Here is a 12,175-nt window from a genome sequence, read left to right as displayed (position 1 = left end):
GACACTATCATATATGCCGCAACGTGCACTAGGCACTCACCACACTGTGTCAAAAAAAAAGTTGCCCTGCACATCTCCTTTAATCTGTGCCCACAATATCCGTGTCAAATAAACAGATCTCCTCTGCCTGTATGTGATCCATAATCTTCCATTCCCTGCATATCCATTGTCTACATAAACACATCTTCAATGCAACTATTGCATCTGCTATCATCATAAGTTATGGGATCATAATTGGGCCATTCGGCCCATCAAGTCTACTCCGCCGTTCAATCTTGGCTGATCTAACTTTTTCACTCAACTCCATTCTCCTGCCTTCGCCCCGTAACCTTTGAGGCCCTTACTAATCAAGAATCTGTCAATTTGTGCCTTAAAAATATCCAATGACTTGGCCTCATCACCATCCCAGGCAGCATGTTCCAGGCACCTATCACCCTCTGCGTGAGAAACTTGCTCCACAAATCTCCTTTAAACGTTGCCCCTTTCACTTTAAAGCTATGCTCTCGAGCATTTGATTTTACCATTTTGGAGTGTAGACTTTGATCTGCAACATTAGATCTTTCTTTTTCCATAGATGTAACTTCCTACTGAGTGTTTCCTACAGTATTCCAATTGGTGTTCCATTACTTTATAATGTTAATAAAAAGTTGACAACCAGAGTTTGAAAAAATAAACAATACATACTTGTCGCTCAAGGTCCTGAATTCGCTTGGCTTCAAGTGCTCTGCCCTTTGCACGTTTCTCAGGAGGTGAATTTCTGACTTTGGAATCAGCTGCAAGCTTTTCAATCTGTTAAAGTTGAAGAGAGAAAATTGAAGAAATGGTGAGTATGCAAATATGTACCCTGAAAGACTTGACCGAGGAAATTACAAATATAATAACGGTAATTGGAAGCTGAAGGATTGTCAAGAACCAGAGGATCTAGGTTAAAGGTGAAGGGGGGAAAGAATTAACAGGAATCTGAAGAGTAACAATAGACAATAGGTGCAGGAGTAGGCCATTCGGCCCTTCGAGCCAGCACCACCATTCAATGTGATCATGGCTGATCATTCTCAATCAGTACCCCGTTCCTGCCTTCTCCCCATACCCCCTGACGCCGCTATCCTTAAGAGCTCTATCTAGTTCTCTCTTGAATGCATTCAGAGAATTGGCCTCCACTGCCTTCTGAGGCAGAGAATTCCACAGATTTACAATTCTCTGGCTGAAAACGTTTTTCCTCATCTCCGTTCTAAATGGCCTACCCCTTATTCTTAAACTGTGGCCCCTGGTTCTGGACTCCACCAACATTGGGAACATGTTTCCTGCCTCTAATGTGTCCAACCCCTTAATAATCTTATATGTTTCGATAAGATCCCCTCTCATCCTTCTAAATTCCAGTGTATACAAGCCTAGTCGCTCCAGTCTTTCAACATATGACAGTCCGGCCATTTGGGGTAATTAACCTAGTAAACCTACGCTGTACGCCCTCAATAGCAAGAATATCCTTCCTCAAATTTGGAGACCAAAACTGCGCACAGTAATGTAGGTGCGGTCTCACTAGGGCCCTGTACAACTGCAGAAGGACCTCTTTGCTCCTATACTCAACTCCTCTTGTTATGAAGGCCAACATTCCATTGGCTTTCTTCACTGCCTGCTGTACCTGCATGCTTGCTTTTAGTGACTGATGCACGAGGTCACCCAGATCTCGTTGTACGTCCCCTTTTCCTAACTTGACACCATTCAGATAATAATCTGCCTTCCTATTCTTACCACCAAAGTGGATAACCTCACACTTATCCACATTAAACTACATCTGCCATGTATCCGCCCACTCACACAACCTGTCCAAGTCACCCTGCAACCTCATAGCATCTTCCTCACAGTTCACACTGCCACCCAGCTTTGTGTCATCTGCAAATTTGCTAATGGTACTTTTAATCCCTTCATCCAAGTCATTAATGTATATTGTAAGTACTTCGGACCCAGCACCGAGCCTTGCCGTACCCCACTAGTCACTGTCTGCCATTCTGAAAGGGACCCATTTATCCCCACTCTTTGCTTTGTCTGTCAACCAATTTTCTATCCATGTCAGTACCCTACCCCCAATACCATGTGCTCTCATTTTGCCCACTAATCTCCTATGTGGGACCTTGTCGAAAGCTTTCTGAAGGTGGAGGTACACCACATCCATGGCTCTCCCCTGTCAATTTTCCTAGTTACATCCTCAAAAAATTCCAGAAGATTAGTCAAGCATGATTTCTCCTTCGTAAATCCATGCTGACTCGGAACGATCCTGTTACTGCTATCCAAATGCTCCGCAATTTCGTCTTTTATAATTGACTCCAGCATCTTTCCCACCACTGATGTCAGACTAACTGGTTTTTATTTTCTCGTTTTCTCTCTCCCTCCTTTTTTAAAAAGTGGGATAACATTAGCTACCTTCCAATCCACAGGAACTGATCCTGAATCTATAGAACATTGGAAAATGATCACCAATGCATCCACAATTTCTTGAGCCACCTCCTTAAGTACCCTGGGATGCAGACCATCAGGCCCTGGGGATTTATCAGCCTTCAGTCTCATCGGTCTACCTCATCTTTTCTCCCCGTATTGCCTTTTTAGTTATCTTCTGTGCTCTTTAAAAGAGTCCCAATCCTCTGGCTTCCCACTCTTCTTTGCTATGTTATACTTCTCTTTTATTTTTATGCTGTCCTTGATTTCCCTTGTCAGCCACGGGTGCCTCTTACTCCCCTTAGAATCTTTCCTCCTCTTTGGGATAAATTGATCCTGCAACTTCTGCATTATTCCCAGGAATACCTGCCATTGCTGTTCCACCGCCTTCCTTGCTAGGGCCTCCTTCCAGTCAAATCTGGCCGGCTTCTGCCTCATGCCTGTGTAATCCCCTTTGCTATACTGTAATACTGACACTTCCGATTATCCCTTCTCCCTCTCAATTTGTGGAGTAAAACTTATCATATTATGATCACTGCCTCCTAATGGCTCTTTTACCTCGAGTCCCCTTATCAGATCAGGTTCATTACACAACACTAAATCCAGAATTGCCTTCTCCTTGGTAGGTTCCAGTACAAGCTGTTCTAAGAATCCATCTTGGAGGCACTCCACAAACTCTCTTTCCTGGGGTCCATTACCAACCTGATTTTCCCAGTCTACCTGCATGTTGAAATCTCCCATAACCACCGTAGCATTACATTTGCGACATGCCAATTGTAGCTCTTGATTCAACTTGCACCCTATGTCGAGGCTACTGTTTGGGGGCCTGTAGATAACTCCCATTAGGGTCTTTTTATCCTTACAATTCCTAATTTCTATCCATACTGATTCTACATCTCCTGATTCTATGTCACCCCTTGCAAGGGAGTGAATATCATTCCTTACCAACAGAACGACCCCACCCCCTCTGCCCACCTGTCTGTCTTTTCTGTACGTTGTGTACCCCTGAATATTCAGTTCCCAGCCCTGGTCCTCTTGTAGCCATGTAACTCCCACAACATCATACTTGCCAATGTCTAACTGAGCCTCAAGCTCATCCACTTTAGTTTTCATACTTTGCACATTTAAATACAACACTTTAACTTCGGTATTCACCTCCCCTCTCACACCGTTAAATAATTGACCCTGACCTTACTCTCTTATCCCATCTAGAACTTCCTTTTCCATTTATTCCAGAGTCCTTTGCAATTTCTCCTGTATTCGCTTCCCCTTTAACTCCATCTTCATATTCCCAATTTGTCAACCCCTCCCCCCCACTACTTAGTTTAAAGCCACGCTTGTAGCACTAGCAACCCTGCCTGCCAGAATGTTGGTCCCCCTGCTGTTAAGGTGTAACCCATCCCTTTTGTACAGGTCACCCCTACCCTAGAAGAGATCCCAGTGGTCTAGAAATCTAAATCCCTGCTCCCTGCACCAGCCCCTCAGCCATACATTCATATCCCCGATCTCTCTGTTCCTGCCCTCACCAGCACGAGGTACAGGTAGCAGTCCAGAGATAACCACCCTCAACGTCCTACTTCTCAGTCTTCTTCCCAACTCTCTAAACTCACGTTGCAGTATCTCCTTCCTCTTCCTCCCGACGTCGTTCGTGCCCACGTGCACAACTAACTTTTTCAAGCAAAGGGTGGTGGGCATATGGAACAAGCTGACAAAGGAGGTAGTTGAGGCAGGAACTATTACAACGTTTAAGAAAAAATTAGACAGATACATGGCTAAGACAGGTTTGGAGGGATATGGGCCAAAGACAAGCAGGTGGTGGGACATGTTGGTCGGTGTGGGCAAGTTGGGCCGTAGAGCCTGTTTCCACGCTGTATGACTCTATGATTATAATGGCGACTTTGATACATATACATAAGGCATTGGTAAATCTGATTCTATGTGACTGCAGAATGATGCTAATGTGAAGGATATGAACAAGTAATGAAAAATAGAGTAGAGTAGCACAGCACACAAAAATATTGCATTATGTAACAGAATTTCCGAGTGATTCTGTAATAAGTATTCAACACTGCCTTGAGAAAAGGCTCAGGTAGTTCAAGATCTATCTGACATATACAATTCTTTAATAATCAGCCAGGTTTATGCAGTACCTGCTCCTTTAGCTTCTCAATCTCTAAATTTGCTGTTTTAAGCCGTACTGTATCCCTGTCCAACATCTCCTGGTTTTCTGCATACCATTGCAACCTCTTGGTGAGACGATGGATTTCTTGCTTACTCTGTTCTTCCATTATTTTCATTTCAAAATCTTTATCACCTGTATTTTTAAAACAAAAGTCAGAATACAAATAGCTATAAGGTGGAGTTTAATGAAGATGTGCTAGGCAAGCTTTTTTTACACAGGGCAGTGTGGCGTGTAGGGGTGGTGGCGATAGCAGATAAGATAATGATGTTTATCATAAGATCATGAGTGATAGGAACAAGAATTAGGCCATTGGGCCATCAAGTCTACTCCGCCATTCAATCATGGCTAATATATCCCTCACTCTTAACCCCATTCTCCTGCCTTCTCGCACACCTGTACCAATCAAGAATCTATCTATCTCTGCCTTAAATATATCCACTGACGGCCTCCACAGCCTTCTGTGGCAAAGAATTCCACAGATTCACAACCCTAACTAATGAAATTCCTCATCTCCTTCCTAAAAGAACACCCTTTAATTCTGAGGTTATGACCTCTAGTCCTAGACTCTCCCACTAGTCGAAACATCCTCTCCACATCCACTCTACCCAAGCCTTTCACTATTCTGTACATTTCAATGAGGTCCCCCCTCATTCTTCTAAACTCCAGCAAGTACAGGCCCAGTGCCGTCAAACGCTCATCATATGTCAATCTACTCATTCCTGGGACCATTCTTGTAAACCTCCTCTGGACCCTCTCCAAAGCTAGCACATCTTTCCTCAGATATGGTGCTCATAATTGCTCACAATATTAAATTGTTTAAGAAGCTTTTAGATAGGCCCATGGAGATGCCAGGAATGGAAGGATATGTGTCACTTGCAACATTTCAGGTCCGCACCCTTCTCCAATCCAAAAGATTACCTGGACTTGAAATGTCGCCTATCCATTCCCTCCACAGATGCTGCCTGACCTGTTGAGCACTTTGTTTAGTTATTTGGTCTGCTTTCAATTATCTACTAAATTTATAAGCATTATTCCATTTGGAGGCATGAAGCTGCAGAGAGCTCAGATAGCAGAAACATAATTACTGATAAGTAAATCTTCCAGGAACTCGACCTTTTAAAGGAAAATATCTGAAAGGAGAAGTACATTCTGATGGCCTTGAAATCAAGGGAAATTAATAGTGTGCAGTTTAAAAAAAAAACAGGCAATCAATATGCGACATTACTTCTATGGTTAAAGGGCACAATGATAAATCACTCTAATTATCCACTCTGTGCTGGAGACCTGAAGAGCATTGATGGGGCACAGTGGTTGGGGAAAATTTGCGAAGCTTGAGTACAAATGTTCAAAACGATCATAGTGATGAAGTATTTAGATTGAGGAGGAATCCAAATGGTACAGATTTTCCAAGCCCTGGGGACACAGTCCATAAATAAGAAATCAAAAGTATAAGTAATTTATCAACAGATTCAAGAACAGATTACCAAAGGAAGAACTGAAAGTCATATTCTGTTTTTAAGAACTGGATAATTACACTTTTGGGAAATATGGTTAATATTTATAGAAAAAATAAGCTAGGTAGACCAATATTCAAAATACTATTGGTTAAGCAGCCACCTGTGTACTTAAGAATAATGTTACCGTAGAAAATAGTGGGACGCAAGGGTCTATGGATGAATCTTAAGCAAAAAGCAAGTGCTCTGGAAATCAATGCATCAAGAACATCTGTGCAAGGAAATAGACAGAAGACGTTTCGGATCAGGACTTTTCTACAGACTGATGCCTCCATCTTATCTGAGCAGATTAAATCACTCCATCGGCCTGCAGAAACCTCTGTTATTGTATGTTCATTTCCCTCCTCAGATGTTGCCGTTACCACTGAGTTCCTGTACATTTTGTGTTTTCCTAAAAAAATTAGTATGTCTTTACATTTTAACAATATAGAATTTAAAACTACTGACTTCACGTCTTCTGGTCAAATATTTCCAATTTAAGGTCACCGCCAGCTTTAATACTTCATTATTTATCTTTAATAATCGCAACAAATAGCTATGAATTGGTTAACTGCACAACCAATAACTCGCCTGAGGTATTAGTAAGTTGTTCTTTAGCCATATTACATTCTTTCTTCATTTTTTCTAGGTCCACCTCTAATGCTTGCTTCTCTTGTTTAAGTTTTTTTATCTCTTCTGTAAGCTTAACCTCTTCTCTCTGAAAGATGGGATCAAACAAAACATATTAAAATCACAGATAGAGCATCAAGCTCCCACTCAGTAGACCCGTAATATATGTCAAATGTTGTGTGGGAGGTAATTTGCAGAAGCATGCAATTTTTTAGTGGTGGGTAGTTTAGTTTAGTTTAGAGATACAGCGTAGAAACAGGCCCTTCTGCCCACCAAGTCCACGCCAACCATTGATCACCCGTACACTAGTTCTATACTACACATTAGAGACAATTTACAGACACCAATTAATGTACAACCTTGTACGTCTTTGTGATGTGGGATTTAATCGGAGCACCCAGAGAAAACCCATGCGGTCACAAGGAGAACGTGCCCACCCCATACGGACAGCATCCATAATCAGTATCAAACAGTATTAAACGGACCAACCCCGGGTCTCTGGCTCTGTAAGGCAGCAGCTCTACTGCTGTGCCAGTTTTCAGTTTAGTTTCAGTTTAGTTTATTGTCCTGTGTACCGAGGTACAGTGAAAAGCCTTGTTGTGTGCTATCCAGTCAGCAGAAAGACAAGACATGATTACAATCGAGCCATTTATAACATAGATACAAGTATAGGGAATAACGTTTAGTGCCCTTTCTAGGGGTAGGAAAAGGTGGTGTTTGAGAGGAGCAGATATTCCCAGTTCACTTATTTTAATAATACAATCTAATAAAGAAAGTGATGAAGTGGTTTAACATAGAAAATAGGTACAGGAGGAGGCCATTTGGCCCTTCGAGCCAGCACCGCCGTTCACTATGATCTTGGCTGATTATCTAAAATCAGGACCCCGTTCATGCTTTTACCCCCATACAATTAAATGTAACATCTCCAAGTTTGCAGATGTCACAAAGCTGGATGGCAGAGTGAGCTGCGATGAGGATGCTATGAGGTTGCAGGGAGACCACATCTGGAGTATTGTGTGCAGGTTTGGTCTCCTAATTTAGGGAAGGCCATTCTTGTTATTGAGGGAGTGCAGTGTAGGTTCACCAGGTTAATTCCCGGGATGGCGGTTCTGACATATGATGAAATAATGGGTCGACGGGGCTTGTATTCACTGGAATTTAGAAGGATGAGAGGGGATCTTATGGAAACATAAAATTCTTGGACAGGCTAGATGCAGGAAGAATGTCCCCCATGTTGGGGGAGTCCAGAACCAGGGGTCACAGTTTAAGAATAAAGGGTAGGTCATTTAGGACTGAGATGACGAAAAACTTTTTCATCCAGAGAGCTGTGAATCTGTGGAATTCTCTGCCACAGAAGGCTGTGGAGGCCAATTCACTGGATGTTTTCAAGAGAGAGTTAGATATAGCTCTTAGGGCTAATGGAATCAAGGGATATGGGGAGAAAGCAGGAACGGGGTACTGATTTTGGATGATCAGCCATGATCATATTACTCAATGGGCCGAATGGCCTTCTCCTGCACCTATTTTTTATGTTTCTATGTTAAGCATCAAGAAAGACCCTTCAGGCTGCGGCTATCACTGACAGCAGGCCTTGTTTTGTCCACCGCAGAACCTAAAGAGGGAAGCCACCGAGCCCAGTCCATGCTCGTCCCCGAGGACTGGAGAGTATGGGAGTCGGCGACGATGGACGTAAGAACAAAGGGCCGGTGAAAGGATCCAGGGGTCCTACCTTCCACACTCGTGAGATCGGCTGCGGGAGGTGCCCCCGGGGCACAAATGCTGAAGGTGGCCAGGAGAGGAGAGGGACGACGGGTCGCTGGACGATCTGGATGGAGGCAACAGCTGGAGGCCCCCTACAGTCAGGATAACGGGCCTTTACAGCCAGCAACAGCTCGGACTTTGGAAATGGCACCAAAGCCTGGTGACTCTTGTATACAGTCTCAGTGGGCTATATACTTTGTACTTAATCTGGGATTTTGTTTATGTTTGGCATGAATTTACTGAATAGTATGCACAAAAAGAAGAATTTCACTGGACCTAGATACATGTGATAATAAAGATCCATTGAACCTTTGAAGACCAGGACTCACCTGTTGTATTCTAAGCTGTGAAAGCAAGTCGTCAATATTCTGATTTTTATTTTGCTCAGATGGCTGTACATCATGGATTGACACTTGCTTCATATTATTCTTCTTCAACTGTTCCCTGATGAAAAAAAAGCAACAAAAAAAATTCCCCATATAAACGCAAACATTAGAGAGAATTGATTGTTTAAATATGTTTTAAATACAGTTAGATATAGTTCTTTTAATTTAAATACAGTTAAATCTGCCTAACTCTAGCACCCATAGTCAAGATGGAACCTGGGTCTGGCCCTGTAAGGCAGCAATTGTCAATGAGGGGTGGGGGAAGGTTTAAGTGTGGAAGCAATCACTGAAATCAACATCTAAAAGAAAACCTAAACATTGATGAATGTTTTGATCATGCATTCATTATCATCATCGTCAATTTTTCTGAGACTCCATCTGCCAGGTTAGCAGCCTTAAGCTAATGTCTAAGTGAGCTTCAATGTAATTCACTGACAATGTAGCTTCAAGCAAGTGATGTCAAAACAAAAGCTGCATGGCAATTGCCAGAGATGTGCTGAACCAAGAAAATAAATAAGGAATCATGTTTGAATGTACTCAATAATAATCATGTTTAGCAATCAGATTTTTTATAAGATTCAATGGCATCGTGCAAATAAAATGTTGCAAATACCATTCAATTTTTATGGCTTTAGTAAATTAGGATTTGAGACCATCAATTTGCACTTCTATTTGGAAAAAAACATTAAAGCCTTACTTCAGTTGTCGTATTTCTGTCATTAAGTGGCGGGATTCATTGAACATTTTCTCTTCATTTCTTTTATTAGCCTTTTGCAAATCTTTCACCTGCGTGTAAAGCCTTTCATTTTCCTGAAACAATAAATATTCTTAAAGGAGCCAACAAACCAGATTCGTTTTATAGCAAAAACTATTTGTAATGCAAACAAAGTGGTGGAGGGCCGGGAGGATTACTTGGCAAAAGAGATGGTGGATAGCAAAAGGAGATGATAATGAGAGCAAAACAGAAATAAAAATGGATGTACAAAGTTTACAGCAAAAAGGCAGAAAAAGCAAAAGCAGGAAGGAAGCAATAAAAATCACTAATAAAAATGCCTTCCCTGGCTCACGGTGGGAAATTGGAAAACAGATGCCAAGATGCAGTTTGTTCTGCCAGTTTTGTATAGATCAGTCAAATCTGATGGGTGGCGGGTGTATGGAATAAGCTGCTGGAGGAGGTACTGTAGTTGAGACAGGTACGTTTAAGAAACACTCCAAAGATGTACAGGTATGTAGGTTAATTGGCTGGGTAAATGTAAAAATTGTCCCTAGTGGGTGTAGGATAGTGTTAATGTGCGGGGATCACTGGGCGGCACGGACTTGGAGGGCCGAAAAGGCCTGTTTCCGGCTGTACATATATGATATGATATATATTTAGACAGGTACATGGATAGGACAGGTTTAGAGGGATATGGGCCAAAGGCAAGCAGGTGGGACTAGTGTGGATGGGAAATGTTTGGCCGGTGTGCAAGTTGGGCTAATGGGCCTGTTTCCGTGCTGTATCACTCTATGAGGGATTCTCACCTACAGCACTAGCGCACTCCCACTGATTCTGTCCCTGCTGTTATTAGCATTTGGCGAATGAGAGAAGATTGGCCGATGGCAATGTCAAAGTATTCAATAATTTAATCAAACACATTCTTCTCTTAATTCACACCGACCATCCTGATTAATCTGGGAGTTTCTACACAAAGGTTTCTGCTGCTTCTTGGAGTACATTCCAATAATGGTCCCACCATCAATGTTAAACTAATTGACCTGGGGATACTTGGTTTATTCCGTCCAACACAGCAGTGTCAGCATTCCTCCAATGCTCTGGCATCTTCCTGCAGCCAGAGAGGAATGGAAAATTATCAGAGCCTCGGTAATTGCCTCTCTTACTTTTAAATTCTGCAACGTATTTCACTTAGTCAATAAGCATATTCCCCATATCATCATTTCCTTTTTACCTTACTTCTTCTTTTGCTCTTTACATCCTCATAAAAGATCTTTCTATTTTTTTTGCTTTTACTTGTCAATATTTTATATACATATTTGGTTTTCTTACCTCCCTTTATCTTTGTTTAGTTTTCATTTTACTTATCAATATTTTTACATACTCTGATATTATCTTAGGCCCCCTCGGTCATGGCTGACCATGGGTGATGAATCCTAGTTGGCTGCTTGCTCCACACCTCGGCTGGAGCAGCGTCGCTTGTGGCTGAAGAGACCAACGCGGGAGTGACAGTCTCTGTGGCAAAGGTCACATTTGTGTGTGGTCTCTGGTCTGTTGAAGTTGCTGCGCTCCTTTCTGCGTGCCCGCTTGTCTGCCGCTGTGTTCATCAGTTTCTCTTCCCCCGTTTTGAGATGTTGGTTCAGATTACCTCTCCACCTCGTACGGTCAGCTGCAAGGCTCTCCCAGGACTCCACATCGATGTCGAGCGCCTTCAAATCTCTCTTGCAGACATCCTTGTAACGTAGCTGGGGGTGGCCAATGGTTCTCCTCCCAGATGTCAGCTCTCCATAGAGGATGTCTTTTGGAATACGACCATCCTCCATGTGGTGGACATGACCCAGCCACCGCAGTCTGCGCTGTCTGAGTAGAGTGTACATACTCGGAAGGCCAGCGCGAGACAGAATCTCGGTGTTGGACACTGTCTTGCCAGGATATACCCAGGATACGGTGGATGCTTCTAAGGTGGAAGGTGTTGAGTCTTCTCTCCAGTCTGGCATATGTAGTCCATGTCTCACTGCCGTACAGCAGCGTGCTGTTGACACAGGCGTTGGAGACTGCTATCTTTGTCTTCACTGTCAGCTTTGGGTTGGTCCACACTTGAGTTGTGAGGCGAGCGAGAGTTGTAGCTGCCTTCCCGATCCACTTGTCAATCTCTGTGTCCAAGGAGAGGTTGTCGGTGATGGTGGAGCGGAGATACGTGAACTGAAGGATGGCATCGAGTTCGTAGTCGTCGATGGTGATGACAGGCGGTGCCTCTGTATCGTCCCAGAACGTTCGTCTTCTTCAGATATGTACTCTAATATTTGTATTTTAGACATTTTATATACTTCTCAGTCAGAAGGGTTCCAACCCAAAACATCACCTATTCCTTTTCTCCAGAGATTCTGCCTGACCTGCTGAGTTACTCCAGCACTTTGTGTCTGTCTTCAGTATAAACCAACATCCGCAGTTCCTTCCTACACTTTTTATATACTGATTTTCTTTCAAATGTCACTTAAAAGAGCGCAAGTCTTATGCGCAATGTCCATTGTGTGCTTGACTACATGGGTTTGATGTTGGAAATGTTAATCAATTAATTAAT

At 42.7% G+C, this 12,175-nt stretch overlaps 1 protein-coding gene across 8 annotated transcripts in view; it reads right to left on the bottom strand.

Moving 5' to 3' along the window:
* cep162 (centrosomal protein 162) overlaps nt 1-12,175 on the bottom strand; it is a 115,358-nt gene that overhangs the window by 38,899 nt on the left and 64,284 nt on the right. For all 8 annotated transcript variants that reach the window (XM_078399838.1, XM_078399843.1, XM_078399839.1 and 5 more), the window contains 5 exons: nt 9,580-9,692; nt 8,826-8,940; nt 6,697-6,823; nt 4,581-4,744; nt 685-789 (listed from right to left, as the gene is read on the bottom strand). In XM_078399838.1, the coding sequence (XP_078255964.1) occupies nt 685-789; nt 4,581-4,744; nt 6,697-6,823; nt 8,826-8,940; nt 9,580-9,692 (624 nt within the window). The remainder of the gene's footprint in view (nt 1-684; nt 790-4,580; nt 4,745-6,696; nt 6,824-8,825; nt 8,941-9,579; nt 9,693-12,175) is intronic.

The sequence above is a fragment of the Rhinoraja longicauda genome, chromosome 5 (assembly GCF_053455715.1).
Source record: "Rhinoraja longicauda isolate Sanriku21f chromosome 5, sRhiLon1.1, whole genome shotgun sequence".
NCBI classification, from domain to species: domain Eukaryota; kingdom Metazoa; phylum Chordata; class Chondrichthyes; order Rajiformes; family Arhynchobatidae; genus Rhinoraja; species Rhinoraja longicauda.
This window is presented reverse-complemented; position numbering and strand designations above follow the sequence as displayed.